This window comes from Strix aluco, chromosome Z (assembly GCF_031877795.1).
Source record: "Strix aluco isolate bStrAlu1 chromosome Z, bStrAlu1.hap1, whole genome shotgun sequence".
In the NCBI taxonomy this organism is placed as follows: domain Eukaryota; kingdom Metazoa; phylum Chordata; class Aves; order Strigiformes; family Strigidae; genus Strix; species Strix aluco.
In genome coordinates this window covers 47504180-47522450 of record NC_133971.1, presented here as the reverse complement: position 1 = coordinate 47522450, position 18271 = coordinate 47504180, and the positions used below count along the sequence as shown (strand labels likewise).

The 18271-nt window shown below is 40.5% G+C and overlaps 1 protein-coding gene across 2 annotated transcripts; it reads right to left on the bottom strand.

Annotated features, from left to right (window-relative positions):
* Nucleotides 1–4183: 4183 nt before the first annotated feature.
* LOX (lysyl oxidase) lies at nt 4184–17917 on the bottom strand. 2 transcript variants are annotated; one of them, XM_074811991.1, is made up of 7 exons: nt 16813–17917; nt 16209–16317; nt 14797–14934; nt 12417–12573; nt 9781–9876; nt 9530–9645; nt 4184–7982 (listed from the first exon to the last, which is right to left on the bottom strand). In XM_074811991.1, the coding sequence occupies exons 1-7, from the start codon at nt 17543–17545 to the stop codon at nt 7976–7978; spliced, it is 1356 nt and encodes a 451-aa protein (XP_074668092.1). In that variant the 5' UTR covers nt 17546–17917; the 3' UTR covers nt 4184–7975. The 2 variants fall into 2 exon arrangements, with proteins under 2 accessions (XP_074668092.1, XP_074668094.1); XM_074811993.1 differs by lacking the exon at nt 4184–7982 and having other exon boundaries at nt 9526–9645.
* Between the last annotated feature and the right edge of the window lie 354 nt (nt 17918–18271).

Below are 18271 nucleotides of genomic sequence, written 5' to 3'. Positions count from 1 at the left end.
TTGTGATCTCTGTCTTTTGATTATACTGCAGATTTGAAAGAGTGTCTTTAATACTGTTTTCCTGGAGGATATATATGGGTGCTCCAACATGTCTGACTTGCACTTTCTGAAAGAATGCTGAAAAACTGTAAGATCTTTGTGCACTAAGAAACATTTGACTTTTAAGTGCCATTCTGAGTTTGGGAGTTCATTTGACTGGGATATGAAGTAAAAGCTTTATTGTGTTTTTCTTCATGGACTTTTCCTACTGCTTAATTGAAACAAGTTCTGTACTTGTAATTAATCTTTAAGAGTGTTGTTTATTTAAATACAGTTATCTTTCCTAATCTTGTGCTTTCATAATCAAATTAATTCAGAAACTTAGTAAATGACTGCAGTGGGTGTAAGATAATACACTGTACAATTCATATAGCATTTTGTAATGCCTAAGACCAAAGGTCCATCTAACCTAATAGCTTCAATGGTAGTCGAAAAGGGATAGTTTAAGTACAGGGATAGAGGAAGCACACAGTGATACATCATCCAGCTTCCAACTTGTCGAGCTTCCAGTTTTATAGCTCAGGGACATCTTGTGATATTGCAGCTTACTGTGTTCAATAATCCTCAGTGGATTTCTTTTCTGCAGATTTGTCTGCTCTTAAATCCATGTAAACTTGTAAAATCTGTAATACCTTAAGGTGTAGAAGTTCTTCCTATATATTACACTCTTATGAAAAACAGTCTTTGTCTTGGCAAAGAAGACCAGCAGCCTCCTGGGCTGCATTAGAGTGTTGCCAGCAGGCTGAGGGAGGTGGTCCTTGCCCTGTACTCAGCACTGGTAAGGCCAAATCTGAAGCGCTGGGTCCAGATCTGGGCTCCCCAGTACACAAGGGACAAGGACAGACGAGTTGAGTCCAGCAAAGGGTGGCCAAGATGCCAAGGACTTGAAGTATATGACATACGAGTAGAGACTGAGAGCTGGGATAGAAGGCTCAAGGATCTTGTCAACATGTATAAATGGGGAGGGGGGCAGGGGAATGTAGGGGTGATACAGAGCTATTGAATGGCAGGATGAGAAGCAACAGGCACAACTGAAATACAAGAAATTCTACTTAAACAAGAAAAACCTTTTGATTGTGAGGGTGACGGAGCACTGGCACAAGTGGCCAGAGGATTGTGGAGTCTCCATCCTTGGAGATACTCAGAACCTGACTGGACACACAGTCCTGGGTAGCCATCTCGAGATGACCCCGCTTGGACAGTGGGTTTGAACTAAATGATATCTGGAAGTCTTCCTACATCATCTAATCCTTGTGATTTTGTATACTTAGGACTGACTTAAGCAATGACCCCCTAACCATCAGCAGCTCCCCAGGGGAGTTATCGGATGTGTTTAAAACATGTAGTTACTGTGTAATACCTCAGTGTATTCCACTTGGGATGACATTAAAGGCAAAGTGCGGGAACAAGTTTAGTTTTTTTAATACAGTGTTACTCTGTTGCTGACAAGGTCACCTCTCTCTCTTTCTCCCCCATGCAGACTTTGTATCTTAGTAGTTACAGCCCAGCACTTTCTGCCCATTCTCCCATCCTATGTTAAGTTCTTGAAGACTAAAGGTTCAAGTTGGTCCATTTTGTATTATTATCTAGGCATGTCTTTGCCCACCCAGGCTTTCTTTTCTGCATCCTCAACAAATGTCAATATATGTGGCAATTTCCTGAATGCCATTGCCACTCAGAGGAATTAGAAATTTAAATAACTCTCCATTTCCCAGGGTTTTTTGTGTTATTCTCACTGTACCATATGGAACAACATTTAACGCCAGAAGCATCAAAATAAAACATGAAAACATGTTTATTGTGGTTTTGTAGGGAAGGATCATATTTTGTAGAAAAAGCCATGCGTTTACCTGCTATATACAAACTAGAAAGTTTTCCAGATGCCAGTGCTAATCCTTAATGCTTTAACTAAGTAAAGAAATAAATCCTAGCTGAATGCTACGCCAGACAAATGTTTGGTATGTGACTTCTCTGGTTCCAATAAAAGGCAAGAGAAATTTCGTTTGGTAGATGTCGTCAGCTATAATCCAGTTTTTCATGGACAGCTTATCTTTCTTTTAGCAGATGAGCTCCCTATTTTAAGAGTTGATTCACATTAAAGACCAAAAAGTTAAAGACTGTAAATAATGCAAATAACTGGAAAAAAAAAAAAAAAAAAGGAAAAAAATAAAGAAAAAAAAGACTCTTTAAGGAGCTTCTGTTCTAAAGTGGGTTTTTGCTTGTGCTTAGAGCTCTAGGAGCATTGGTTTAGCTTGGCATTTGAGCAAGTTTCTTACTCCATTCTTACAGCTGTAATTTGTGGCCATAGAATTCTTCCTGAAGGAAGCCTGACTTATCAAAACATCTCTTTTTTTCATCTTCAGAAACATTTCTGAGGTCTTACTTTAAAGATAAGAAAAAAGATAACATGAGAGAAGAAAGATTAGTTTACTGGCATTACTTCATATTTTAATGGGTTACTACTTGAGCTGGTGCTTAGTGACTCACCTGGATCACAGCCTTAATGCACTATAAAAACAAGTAATGATGGTTGAGACTTGACAGTACTTTTTATGTGCAACTGGGCAATTTTTTTGTGGATTGATGAACACAATAAACTTGCCTGGAGGTTGATAAAGTTCAGAACATTTTCTCATAACAAGATAACATTTTCAGTATATACAGATTTTAACATAACTTATATCTGTAATACTGCTTAGACAGAGACTTCTCACAAAGTATTACCAATTTATTTTTGTAGTGATATGGAAAGTTATTTCATTCTGTGGTGATTAGATTTAAAAAACCTTGAGAACCGTGCTTTCCAGTTCAATACCATACCATAGAAGAAATGTTCTCAGTCAGGGTACATACTGTCAAGAATCTACTAGACTGCTTCAGGAACACAATTTTTTCACTTCAGACTTACAAAACGATCTCAGATTTTTCAGTATTAGTTTAAGAGAGTATTAGTTTAAATCTGATGTTTTTTTAAAAAGACAGGTGTACTATTGATAGCACGAGTTTGAAGATTTACGAACCGGCATAAATATTTCATCAGTTTTTATGGACTGATTAGATCAGGAGAAATAGGGCCTGAATGAAAATATACCTCCAGCAATAGTTTCTTAGCCAAAAGTGTTGGGCTGCTTTCCAGACTGGTGACAGATACTTGCGATACTAGACAGGAGATCTACTGTGAAAATGAAATAGTAGAGTAGCAGATAGAAGATACTTGGAAACGAGGAGATGCTTTATTTTCAATAAATTTGAATATATTTTCTGCAATAATTATGCATTTTTGACTGCATTTTTGTGTTTGCATGGAGTCTGATCCACACCAGGTTCTGTGGTCTAGGACTTGCAGGAATTCTCAGTTTGGCCCTCTTAGCTCTAATATGTGGTAGTACAGGTATAATTCTGTTAAATTATAGAAACATCATCACAACATTGTTTATATCTGAAATAATTCTACATTTATTTTATGAATTTTTTAAAAGATACTACATTATTTTTGTCTCCATTTACTCAAAGCCAAGGGTACCATTAGTTGATATTTAAGTGCTTGACAACCGCTTACTAGAGTGAACATTCCAAAGTTTTTAACGATGCTCTTCTGTGTTAATCCCTCAGTGAAGGGGCAAGAGATGCTTCACAATTCAGCCTATTTCATCAGTTTAGTGTGCAGATTGAAGAGGCAGCAGGATGTTGGTTTGTACTCAGAGAATGTAAATAACAAAGGATTAAATGTTTTTAGAGTAACTGTTAAATGTGCTAGTCAATTTTCTAGAGTACGTAGACTTTCTAACATGCACTGCTCAAATGTTCTTCCATTAAAGGTGTTGGAGCTGAAATTCTGAAAGTGGTTTCTAAGTTCCTGTTCCTACAGAGACAGCCAATACGGTTAGGAAATCTTATATCCAGATGAACCATACCTCATCCTGTTATGCCTTCATGTGTTAAACCTTTGTGTAGGACAAGAGGTAATTTATCATGCCTTGCAACTTCTTCCTTCTCGTTTCTAACTTGTGACATTTTTTTGAGACCATGTCAGCATAACAGAATCTTCCTCATTTTCATATCGATATAATAACTTTAATTGAAGCTTTCTCATTGAGATGGATCTGGCCTGTGCATTTAGTAAGTATAATACTTCAACAAGTAGAACGCTTGAAACATTTTATTCAAGTCATTTTCACATAAACTTGCAACCATAATACGGGCATGTAACACAAGAATATGAAAGTGCAATGAAGAATACAAAGCTAGTGCTTGAATATTATAAATTAGAGCTCTTCAGATAAAGATGCAAAGTTACTGAAATTAAGACTCTTGGAAGAAAAGTGAAGGAAGTAATGAAAAACCTCCAAAAAGTTGCAAAAACAAGTGGCATTTCAATGTATCTGTAGCCTTTAGTTGCATAATAAAAACTTCCCAATAACATACTCTTTGGTTTTAATTCAAGTTAAAATCTTTCAGCACCTTTTAGGATTTGGAGAAAATTCAAATGCCATATCAGCATAAATGTGAGACACAGGATAAACCACCTTTCAATGTCTCATTTATGAAATTCACCCTGCTGGTTTTGAATGAGTACACTGCAAACTGCATGGATGACTATAGAAGGGTACATTTGCACTCATTCGACACTGCATAGTAAACTTCGGAGCAGAGAGAAAATGAGTAGACTTTTATTAACACAAAAACATCATCTACACAATATGTTGGTTCCATTGGTGACCAATCTGTCATTTTTGTTACACTTTTGTCTAGAAATATGCAAATATCAAATGTATTTCAGGATTAAAAAAAATATATAACAAACCCCTCCTGTAATGAGCCTGATATATAATACATTCCTTATGTGCAATTTTTATCTAAAGATCTGAAATGTGGGAGGTAATTGCTTCACACACATTTTTACTATTTGGCTTTTCAAGGGCAATTTGAGACTGCAAGACAGCAAATTCATACTAGAATTCTCACAAAATTTAAATCTGATTTTGCTCCCACTGAGACCAATGGCAAGATGCCTTTCAAAGATGATGGGAATAAGCCCAGTGTCTGGTAAAAAGAATTCCAAAATATAATTTGCTGTATAAAATAAGCTTTTATCAAAAGAGTTTTTATAAATGTTTTTCATCAAAAATGCATGTAATCCCATAACTATATTCCAGTATGAAAAAAGTAAGTTAAGGTGTCTGGGTCAAAACTGCAGAGCCAAGATACTGAAAATACTGGTTGGCACTTCCCTATTTAGAACTACTTCTACACATGCTATATAATAAACTCTTCTACTGCGTTGTGATTTACTATAGTTAAACAGGGGAAGTTAAAGTCACATTCCTTCATTTTTTTTAATCCTAAAATCCCTTGTTTTTTTATATAGACTGTTCATGTTATCTTAGGCAATTTTTGTGCTATTGTACATCACTGTCATGTTGCTTAACAAACATTTCAAAACAAATACAATATTTTGCTACGGAAAAAAAAGCTACATTTTTGTAGCTACAATATCCCCAATATTCAAAGTTATGGCGTTCAACACCTTTCCGAACCAGGCCATTCCCACTGAAAGGACTAAGTCCAGTATTACAACTTGCTCCACCTACACAGATGCTCAAGGTCCTCTGTCTCCTTGCTGACTTCAGTGGAGTTCTGCAAGTAGTTTGGGTATAGACATGTGAGCAGGTTACTGCCTCATAAACCGAGGGATAAACTCAATTTCTGTGGCTGCTCTGTGTCCAGTTAGTGCTCTCTGATCCCACATTCAGCATCAGGCACAATGAGGTACGAGCACACAACCTCTTACCAGGAAGCAGCCTGTGCCCACAGCCTAGCTTCCATTACAGTAGCTTTTGTGTCCACTGCCCAAGCTGCTGTCAGGACTTTCACCCTAATTTTGACCTATGTCTATAGAAAGGTGAATGCACTTGCATCCCTTAACACCTCTTAATCTTAAAAACTTTTTGGGCCAAGATTTCAGAAGCCTAGACTTTAAACAGACCCTCTTTTTTGCAGACACATGTAATAAATGGCTTTCTAATATATCTAGTTTCCAAATTTTGCTTCTGTTCATTGCCCATACTGGTGACTGATGGCTAAAAGGGATCTCTCAGCAAACAAAAAAGGACCTGCAGGTATAAATGGTATTCATTCTGCACTTACTCCCAATGTTGAGTAGTAATCACTGGGTTGGTGGTTCTTAGATTCTTTTTAAGTATACATACTAGTTGTGCAAATTTGTAACTAAGTTATGATTAAGGTAGAAGGAAATACTGTATAATCATGAAATAAGCTTAAATATATGTAGTAAAGAACAAGTTGATCCTTAAAGGATATTACCATAATTCATGAAGCTTCCAAATTAAATCCGTAGGGTTCTATTGCATAAAATACTTCCAAATACTGCCTGAAGTATTCTTAAGTGGTAATAAAACCTCTCCACACTCCTCAGATTTTTCTAACTATACCAAATAGCACATGTATTTTTCATTTTTTTAAAAACAGTTGTTGAGCTTTCCATGTTTCATTAGGTGTTTTGAACTGCTAATTAAACTTAACCAATACCAATCAATATTTCTAAGTCCCTTTGTTTCAAAAGTAGATCCTTCATTTTACATGATCAGAAATCTTCTGAAAAAAACGCCAGATCCCCTTGTGATATGTTATTTCACAGTTTAAAAACAAAATCACAGCTACTGTAGCTTACAGCAGGGTGCACTGCAAAAGCAAAATAATTTGGGGATGGGAGGAGGAGTGGTGTACCCAGCACCAGTTAAGCAGTTCAGCAAAAACTTTAATTTGGGCTGGAATTTCTTCCCCTTAACAATGTTGTGTTTGGTTCCTGAACAGCCTAAAGTATGATGTTAAATACACTGACTTTTGTTCTCCCTCTACATATAGTATATTTTCAAATTCATTGTTTGAATACTGAGATAATACATTTTAAAAGTCAAATACAGTACTTAAGGGGGAAGCAGGTAGTAGGCTTTTTCACGATAAAAATACTTTGTTAGAGATTCTGACCTACTTCTGTTTGTGGTGCCACCTGAGTTAATTGCCTGTATTATTTTGATGGTTAACCTGTTCAAGTTGGATGTTTTTCACAGATGACTACATCAGGGACTCTTCATCATCTCCAAGAGCCCTTTTCTTGACAGGTATTTCTTTTCATCCACATTAAGTTTGCAGAAGTCTTTTAAAAGCCCCACCTTGAAAAATCTCTTGAACATAGAAAGGTGGATAAGGTCTTTAATTCATTTCCACAGATGAAAGGTTTCTTTCAAAACCCCATCTGTTTATTTACTTAAGAAAATGAAGAAACTTCTAATGTATTAAAAATGTAACTTTTCTTGCAGGGGTATAACTGATATATATATATATCTATTTCTCTGCTATATGTTATTCCTTGAAAACTGAACATACTTTTCTCATTCATATCAACGTGTCCTAGCAAGTTTTATTTTAATGGTACTGTAAGCTGTTTTTCATTCTGGTATTTTCTGAGATAGTTGATACTAGTACTTTCTATTGCATTTTATTTAATTCATTTTACATAAATTTTTGCTAATTTTTAGAATACGTTCAACTCATTCAACCAGTAATACTCCCTCTGAAGTCTATTATTACCTAAACTCCAAATTTTCAGGAGTTAAGAAATGGTCCTGTTTTTATCAATTAGATTTTCAAAATTTTAAGTATCTGTGCATGAATCACCAGTTCCACACATTTCATGAGTTAAAAAAAAAGTAATGCCAATTTAAATGCTTAAAATCCAGTTACAGATTTGGTTGAGAAGCAGCTGAAGTGCTTCAAAATCACATAAGGTGTGTGGGTGTATGTGTGTATGTTCTGTAGTTTTGTTTCTATAGTGTTTACATCCTATTGAAGTTTATATAATGATACTTCAGTTCAAAACATCTGGCACCATCTCATCCATTTTCTTGCATTTTTCTCAGTATCTGTCAAAAGAAAAGAAACAATGTTAAGCAGATGACCAAGCAGATACAAAAAGAGTATCTGCTTAATACCCATTTATCAGCTTGAAAGCCCAGGTCAACAAAGAATAGCACAGATTTTGTTTCCTCACCCTGTATGAATATATTTATGTAATATCATTTACAGAGGTAAGATGGTGAGACTAAAAGGCATGAAGCATAGATTTCCATGTAAATGTGAGCAGAGACGGTGTTCCTAGAAGTACCAGTTAGTAAGTCCTGTTACAGAGAAATGCTTTAAAAGCTCCTGCCACAGATCCACCAAAAATAATCACTCGTCACCTGCAGGATGCCTTTTGTTCTCTTCCTCCGTTTCCTGCAAGTCTGACCACCACACGGCAAGAACAAATAGACAATTTTGCTGAAGCCATTTAACTTGTCACGTTTATGACCAAAGTGTGATTATAAATACAGATCTCCACATTGGCATGAAAAAATGTTTCTCATTTTAGCCTCATTAACTACTGGTTTCCTAATACAAAGTAAAGGATGAATATTTTAGAAGATGATTAAGCAGTAATCACATTAATTCAGTATGTTTGTTTCACTGATGCTGCTATAGCAGACTATACTGGTCATTTATTTTACTTTTCATTTACTGCTGTGGCATTTATCTCACATGAACCTCTATACAATGTTAATACTCACTCCTTATACAGTCCAAATGAGACCACATGATAAATATTTTGGATGAGCAACTTACATATTATCCTGAGAACCACTTACCTCTGTGTTACAGAAGACTGATTGCTTTTTGTGTGTGTGTTTCACAGATACTAAGCTACAGTAGATCTATGGTGAGAATATTAAATTAATTTGTCTTTTTAGAGGGAAAAAAAAGCATAATTGTGCCATTGTTTAAACTTTAAAAGAAATTAACTGTAAATGGAGTATGTCTGAAAGAACTGTTTCAGGGAGGATGGCTGCTCAGCAGTAGCAAAGTAACAAACGTACATGTGTGGGACTTTGCAGAATGTCTTAAGAGCTCCATAACTGCTCAACAGTTCTGTGTGGATGCTGTAAATGGGTATTGAATGAGCACAGAAAGGTTTCAGTGCAAATACAAAGAAGGCATGAGCCAGAGGTATTTATCTAGCAGCCCAGACAGTAGCAGCGATTTTGAAAGTGCTATATATCCTGATGGCATGATTGCAAGAGCAAAATTCTCACGATTGTATTTCAAGACTAAGTAATTTTTAAAAATCTGTGCTAGCCTTACAGAAATAATTACCAGAGGTCAATATTTGAAAGCTATGCAGTTATCAACAGCGAAGCAACTTTTCCCACCATACCTGCCAAAAAAGACTTTTGAGAAGTACCATCTGAATTTTGAATTAACACATTACATCCTGAAACCCAAGAAACAACATACTGAAGAAATTGATATCACTAGAATTAATGGTGGGAGTTACTTTTTCAATATAAAGTAAATCTCTAAGCTTTATAAATCTGTTTGTCAACTTTAGTACTATGAATATAAAACAGTTGCAAAGACAAAGGGATGTACTTACGGTGAAATTGTACAGCCAGAGGCATATGCATGGTGGCCTGTATAGCGTATATCACAGCGTACTATATTGTTGGAGTAATCGGATTCAGGCACCAAATAGCTGGGGTTTACACTCACCTTAAGGGGAAAAAGCACAGTGTTGTCTACTTCCAGGTTTGAGCTGATAACTTACATTCAAAAGGACATGATTTGCTTCTTTAAAACAAAACAAAAAAAAGAAAACCCAAACCTCCCCACTCCTGATACCCTTACCTTCAGAATGTAATTTCCAGGTTTTACATCTGTAATATCAATCCACTGGCAATCTATATCAGCATTGTAAGTGTCATAACAGCCAGGGCTCAGTCCCTTAAAAATGAAGTCAAGATGGATGTCAAAAAATCATTAGGAATAGTAACATTCTAGACATTAGGGACACTCGGACTGAAGTTCACTTAACCATCACATTTCACTAAGAAAATTACCTCAGGAAATTAAGCTTATCTTTTCTAGGCATTTTATTTGAATATCTGAACTAGAACACATAAGTCTAACACACCACTTTTATAGACAGCACTGTATTACTACTATTGATAGTTGTTCATCTGTAAGATATCTGTATTTTATTATCACTTATTATAGTACTCCTTTTATGTAAATATTGTTGATGCTATTACTCACTGTTCTTTACAAAAGGTGAGCACAAAATCAAAACTGACTGAAGACTGGACCTAAATATCTGTAAATCTCAAGTAAGTAGCTTCTGAGGTCCCTGAGTACAAACTTGACCACCATGTTGGAACCTGCCTCTACCCTTAGGAATGATGCCACTTTTTGCTGTAGATCACAGAATCATAGAATACCAGGTTGGAAAGGACCTCAAGGATCATCTGGTCCAACCTTTCTGGCAAAAGCATGGTCTAGACAAGATGGCCCAGCACCCTGTCCAGCTGAATCTTAAAAATCTCCAATAGATGTACTCTGCCAAAGTGCCACCTTTGAACAGTCTAGGCCCATTTTCACATTGAGTTTTGCATAGAAATAGTGTCTCTTCAGGCAAATAGTGACACAAGAATCTGAGAGATCTGAAAATGTAGCCTTTCTTCAGTTCAATCTTTCCTGAAAACTTCTTTTCTCTTAGGAACATTAGTAAGGATCTCCACATATGAATGTATTGGTGGTTCAAATCTGGTGTCTTTTAACTGTGGCCAATACAGATTGCTTTAGGCAAAGTTGATCTGTTCTGGCAACACACAGAGTGCACAAAACCAAAGTCCTGCAGGAATTCCCTCTTGACCCAGCTGGTGATCAGCTCAGACTCTCGCGTATATGTGCCAAGTCTGAGGCTGGAGGAAAGTTTTACAGTCCAATTACAAACCCCTGAAATACGGGCTTCCAGTGGAAACGCTGACACAGCCATGATTCTAGTGTCACAAATACTCCAGCTGTAAAATATTTGTGTTGCTTAGTTAGATGTCATAGTCTACAGAAGGAGAAAAGATATTTATAAAACCTCTTCAAAGCCTTTATGTATTGCAGATCATTCATTATATTTAAAAATCAAATGTGGACACATCAGCCAGTGAAGCATAGTTGTCATTTCTCTGTGATAAAATAACTATTTCCTAGATTAAAAACTGCAGAATAAGGGATACAAGTTTCTGTGTTAAGTATGGCCACACTGAGTTAGACCACAGATACACCAAGTTCAGTGTCATGTCTCTGACAGTGCCAGCAGCAGATGCTTGAGGAGAAAAGAATCTAAGAAGTGGGATGTGTAATGGCCTTTACTTGAGCAAATTCCTTCCACCAGGCATTTAACCGTATTTAAGACATGGGGTACCATTAGATTTTTGTGTTTAATAGCCTGCATTACTTTGTCTAACTTTTTTTTGAACCCATGTAGATATTTTTGATCTCTGCAACATCCTATGGCAAGGAATTTAATACTTTATTCATGTGTCAAAAGACCACTCCCATCTGTTTTAAAGCTGTTGACTGACAGTTCTTTTGGATATCCTTAAATTCTTATACTGTGAGCAACAGCACATATCAACAATTTCCTCTTTCCATCCAGGACCACTCAAGATTTGGTATTTCTGGTTTTCCAAATGGAATAGTCTAAGAAATCTTTTAGTGTGGTACTACACTGTTGATCATCCTTGTTCTCCTGGGGTTGGTTGGTTGGTTGGTTTGAGTTTTTAAGCTTTTCTGTAGCAGTTCTGAGAGGTGGTGACCAGAACTCCATGCAATTTTAAGGTAGGAGTCTATCATGGATTTGTATATCATAATGGTACATTCCATTTTTTACCTCTTCCCTTAATAAGTCCTAACACCTTGCTTTACAGTTGTATATGACCCATCATTATGTTCACATGTTCACTAACAGCCTTCTATACATGCATAAAAGTATGGTTTACGTTTTCTGTGTTGGACTGCCAGCCAGTAGCTATAGGTATTAAGGGAATCAGCAAGCACCTTGCAGCCTCATGCTCTGTAAGGGAGAAAATACTAGCTGTGAACTCTGAAACCAGCCAAGGACATCACCGAGCAGTTTCTGGGGGATGAACACTGGAGATTACTTCTTTACTGACTCTGCCTTGTGTTCCCTTTAGCTCGCTTGACCAGTCTTATAACCACAAGAACTTGTCGGGTGTTTTAATACAGTTCAGTTACTAGTGATGCTAGGCTAATGAGTGTCCCTCAGAGTGTTAAATGAGACACTCCCATTTAGCAGCACCTGGGTAAATTATAGGTCTCCAAGTTGCTATCCTGGTGTCTATGATGGAGAATTTCAGAGCTAGTTAGGGCATCAGATAATTTAGGGCATCAGATGATCAGTAGAAAAAATATCCAAAGATACATTAGGGGGGCAGAAGAAACTTGGTTGTCTCTGAACCAACTGTTACCTGAGTATGCGCTGTACATGCGTATCGTCTATAATATCCATAATCACAGGAGGTATCTTCAAGGCAGAAACTTGCTTTGTGTCCTTCAGCAACTTTTCTGTGTGAGCTTGCATCCAACAAATCGTAATGGCTGAATTCATCCATGCTGTGATAATGTCTGTTAAACCATATGTCAGTAACATTTTAGCATATTCCTTTTTAATCTACCTTTTGTTAGATCTGGCCAAATTTTATTTATTACATGGAACTTGTGTGTTAGTATACTCTCCTATTACTGACCATTCAATTAAGTTTTATTTTCATTATTCTAATTTTCAATTACTATAAAAATGCCATCTTTTATAAATAAATAATAGATTTTAATTTGTTAAGGGAAAGACTCCATAGCAGCACCGTTTTTCCAAATTTCCTGCTTCAGCTCTTTTCCAATAACAATAGCAAGTATTAAGTAGTTCATATTTGAATTGTATATCTTATAACTGCCTTTAGGCAGAGTTTCGCTAGGAATGCTTACCTTACATACTATGAATACCAGGAAAGTTTCCTACTTGCTAGCAAAACCCCAACAATTTACTTTCACATTTCCATGTCCCTCAATCAATGTAACACATTCATAACATTAGTGAAATCAAAACCCACTGTGTACTGGCAATGCAGATCTTGTCAGATGTCAACAATTTTTGTAGTCTATAGTTAATGCAGTCTCTATTTCAAAAGTGTGAATGCTTTTGATCTGAGCACAGTCTTGGGTTTTTCTGGCTCTCACACAAAGTGAGTTCCAGCTCTTACTGTGGACTTGAATGCCTATTATTATTGTGTTTTCACTTTTTCCAGACATGTGGAAAACTAAACTTGTACTATCTACCTGCAGTTTGTGCAGCATTTGGCTGCCATTATTTATGAATGTGTTCAGCTCAAGGGGTATATGAAAAAGATGTAATTAAACAGAATTCAAAAGTATTGTTAAAACAAAGAGGAGCACACAAGTTTCACAAGCATGCATGTCAAGAACACTAAAACCAGTCCACAGATGGTGATGACTAACACTGAAGTCTGATGGCTAGCCAAACTAATTGGCAGTTATAGTTCATTTCCAAATGAGCTTGTTTCACTGTCATGGAAATGATCACGAGAAATGCAGGTTTTTTGTACACAATGTCTTTTCTGTCCAAGAACAGAATCAACATCAGAGACACTCTGCATCTGGATAGCAATAGATTGGCTATTGTGGCAGAGTAAGAAACTGCTTTTCTACAAATGGAAGATTTCAATTGCTCTCATCCATTTCATCCATTTATCAACTTTGTAAGCACCAGGGTTTAGGGTTCTTTTTGGTGGTGGTGGTATTTTTTGCAGGGGTAGGGGCTAACTAAAGCATTTATGGAGGCTTTTTTTGTTTGGTTTGATTTAGTTTTTACTTTTTAATCCTTGCAAGATTTATAAACTAGTAATATCAGTCCTTTTTTTAAAATAATTTGTCGTAATGATACTGATTTTTCATTAAAACCTTAAAGCCTCTGAAACTAGCAAGAAATATTCCACTGACTCCAGGGGTCTTTAAATCAAGTCCACATCACATATTATTTTTTAATAAAATTGTATTATGTTATCACATATGTACCCCTTTTAAGTAAGGCGGAAAAAAGGTAAGCTTTCTAGTATTTTATAATTGGTCCTACTGGAACAAACCTGCAAACTAACTTTTGAATGTGAATTTTCTGAAAAGTTTGCAGTGTTACCTGCTCCCAGGATGTTGAAAATGTTCTACTACATTTGCCTTGCTGTGTTTCCAGCAATTTTGCTATTTCTAGAGCAGTACTACTATGTGCAAGTATGATGTGATAAGGATACTGATACTGGGATCAGTCAACTCAGTATCTTCTCATGTCCATATTGACCAGGCCATTTCTTGTCAAGAACTAACCCATAAAATTCAGGTCAAGTATGGTTCAGTGTTTACAATGATGTATTATTGGGAACATTCTAGTAAATGTACAATTTGGGATTTCCACAGTTTTTTTAACATGATTGGGACGTCTATTAACTGGTTCAACTTAAGTATAACTGGACTATAACCTATGTAAAATATAATTAAAGGGAGAAGGTGCCACTGTCAGAACAGATTTAAGACTTGTATTTATAATGAATTTATACTTGTAAGAGTTTTACACTTCTAGATAAACTTCATATCCATTTTGGTTTCATGTGGCTATATGAAGAGAAATTACCACTATCATAAAATTAATCACACAGTAAAAGGCTAAAGTTTCCCCATGGCTTCCCCTCATTCCATTGCAGTTTTAGAAAATGTCACCTTATAAGTGACAATTTGTTAGCAAAAAAGATAATTAGAAGATACCATACTGAGCACTTCACTCACTGGTGACAGCTGTGCCACTCCCATGAATAACGGGGTCTGCTGGGCAGAAAATCTGACGTGCCTTGATTTTTCACTCTTTGGGGGAATCTCAGGAGCACCCGATTGTCATAGTCTCTAACATCTGCTCGATAAGCTGAACTGTAATAATGCAAAAAAGAGCTGTAATTATAGGCAAGAAACACTTTAAAAAACACTTTATACTGTCTCAGAAGTAACTGATAGCACAGGTCTTTTCAGCCCCGTTGGAGATGCACAAGAATTCCACACGGTGTGCTCAGAAGTGCCTGGGGTCAGACCAAGACCTGAGTAAGATTCAGATATGCTTCTAATAATATAAGCAGGAGTTTGACCACTGACTCTCTGCCTCTGTCTCTGAAACAGATCACCGCTTAGCTGTAAAATTCCTCTGGTACCAAAAATACAATTTCATTAGTTGCTGTTAACCAAAATAATGCACTGTGTATGTAAGATCACAGAACAAACGTCTGTTTCTGTTGTAAAAAAAATTAATAATATATGCCTCAGGCTGTATTTTCCTATTGCACATAAGCTATTATCTACGGTCTTTTACATACGAGAGTATTTTAATCAATTGATAGCCAGCAAGGACATTTCAATTAGTCTTCACCGTAAAGTTAGCACAGAAAGTACTCTTTCTTATGCCATGTTTTCTTTTACCAGTAAGTGAAGAAAGAGCATGACCCTGGAAACAGTCTGGCATCAATTAATGATGCTGGTAAATAAATAAATCTGGTTTGCATGATAAGGTATCAAACAAGTTAAATTGGTTAAAAACAGCCATGTTAATTTCTTTCCAAACAAAACAGGAAAAATCCCTCTTTGCCAACCGCACAGGACCTAACTTCATAGCAAAGCTGTTATTTCAACCCATTAAAAGACTCTGAAACACTTTTCAGGGAGATTTTAGTTTTAAGAGACATTACAAGGCATAGGCCCGGAAACAATTAGCATGTTATTATTTTAACAGTAATTTGCACTGGTTGAGAATGCTGGGGGGGGGGGGGGTTAACAGAGTAGAATGCCATAGATCTGGTTGGATTAGAGAGGGAGATGAAAATCACCAGATTCAAGTGGTTTTTTTAGGTACCTCCATTTTGCAAAATTAAGATATGTTCAAATGAGCCTGATAATAGAAATGTGCAATGTAACTTTTCACAAAACGTAGGTTCTTCAAATCATCTGTAGTTCCTCTAATATGACAGTATTGTTTTCTTACGTGCACACCCTACCATCTACCACAGGCTTAGAAGGAGGTTACAAACTGGGCTATGTTTCCTCAGGCCCTCCAGCCTCACTTTTCTCCGCTCTTCACTGCGTCCTCAGGTATGCCGTGCTGGGCGCAGGAGCACAAGAACCTACAGCAAGCAGGCAAAAGCCGGGGTGATGCCTACCTTGCCAGGCAGTTCTCCTCGGCAGCACATCTTAAGTTATACATGGACATCCTCTGGACATACGTGGACGCCTGGATGTAATAGGGATCCGGGACTAAGTCAGGGAGACCTGCAGTTCATCAAACCAACCACATAACAGCAAGATCAACCCAGGACACGTCTGCAAATACTTGGCTTCCATCCCAATCGTTAGGAGACGTCGTTTTGCCACGGACCCCTGTCCCCCATTAAGCTCGCTCTCCCTTTTGCTCAGGCCCTTCGGCTCTTCTCAAAGATCGCATCGCAGGCAAGACGCTCGGACGCCCGCGGGGGGTTTCCCGCAGTGCCCCCCGCAGCTCGCCCCCCACCCCCCCAAGCCCCCCGCCTGCCCAGCCGCAGGGGCTGCGGCCCACCGGGCTTCCCGCGGGCCGGGAGCCGTGCAAACGCCTGTGCGGGCAGGTTTCGCCCCGAGTGAGGGGCTGGCGGGACCCCCGACCCCGCACCGCACCCCGCCGGGACGCGCCGCGCTGGCACTGGCGTGCGCGGGAGCGAGCGGGGCGGCGCGGCGGGAGGGGAGGGAGGGCACGGGACGGGACGGGACGGGCAAGGAAAGGAGGGCTCTTACCATACTGGAAGTAGCCGGTGCCATAGCCGGGTCTGTACCTGCTGCCCTGGCGGGGCCTCTCGTAGGTGTCGTAGTAGTTGTAATAGGGATTATCGTCCGTATACTTGTAGGGGTTGTAGGGGTCGTCTCCCACCATGACATCTTCCCGCCCGGGTCTGAAGCTGCTGAGGGGCGGCAAGCTGCCGGCCCCGGTGCTGCTCCCGTTGCCGTCAGCCCCGGTGCCGCCGGCGGGGCTGGTGGGGGCGCTGGGTCGCGACGCCCCCGCCGAGGCGCTCCTGGCCTCCCCCGCAGCCGCGGGGGTGGCGGACCCCTGGCTCCGCTGCCCGGCGGCGGCACGACCCTCGGAGGGCGCCTGGTAGCCGGCCTGGAACCAGTGCCGTGCGCCGGAGCCCCCCCGGCTGCCGGCGGAGGGCTGGGGCTGCGTGGCGGCGGCGGCGGCGGCTCGGGCGGCGGCTCTCCGCGGCAGCGTGCCGTTGTTCCGCAGCAGCAGGATGGGGCTGCCCGCCGCCTCCGCCGCCTGCCTGCGCCGGGGGGGCTGGTACTGGGAGCCGAGGCTGAGCAGGCTGTACACCTGCCCGTTGTTCTCCCACTGGATCCGCTGTCTCCAGGCGGCGGGGGGCGGCGGGGGGTCGCGGCGCGGCGGCGGCTGCTGGCAGCCGGCGGGCCACAGGCAGCTCCAGTAGATGCACGCGTGGAGCTGGGCAAGCAGGAGCCCCGGCGGCGCGAAATGCATCTTCTCCTCTTCCCTGGGTGCCGGCGGGGGAGAGAAACGGACGAAACGGGGGGGCGAGCGGAGAGCGAGGGGCGCCTTCCTGCCTGGGATGGGGCGGGGGGGTGGTGTGTGGGGAGGCCGGGTGGTGCGGGATGCGCCTCTGGAAGGGTCAGCCGGGCAGCGAGGTCTCAGGCGCAGCGGCACCCGGGCGGTGCCATCGGGCAGGTCGGGCCGTCGTGAAGAAAACCCGGCCCGAGAGAGGCGGCGGGAGCGCCTTTTCTTCTCCCCGGTATTTATAGGCGAGGGGTTGCGAATGGGAGCCGGAGCAAACAATCAGCCTCTCATCGTCCTCCGGCCCGCGCTGGTGTCTGGAGCGAGGGAAGGAGGAGGAGGAGGAGGAGAAAGCAGGGACTTTAAACTTGCTGGCACGCTCGCAAAGTTACACAAGCCCCGTTGGCTGGGCTGGCTGCGCCCCCGCCATTTGTTCACGTAATGCGGCTGGAAACGTGCGGCCCTGACAGTTCCCCCACGGCCGCCCCCCGCCCTCCGCCCGCCGCCGCCGCCGCCCGCCCCGCGTAGGGGCGGCCGAGGGGGGAACGGGGCGGCGAGGGCCGGCGCGGCGGCGGGGGCTCCCCATCCTCCCTCCCTCCCTCCCTCTCTGCCTGCCTTCCCCCTGCCTGCCTGCCTCCCCCCGCGCCCCGGAGCCGCGCCGAGCCGAGCCTGCGGCGGGCGGGCGCGCTCAGACAC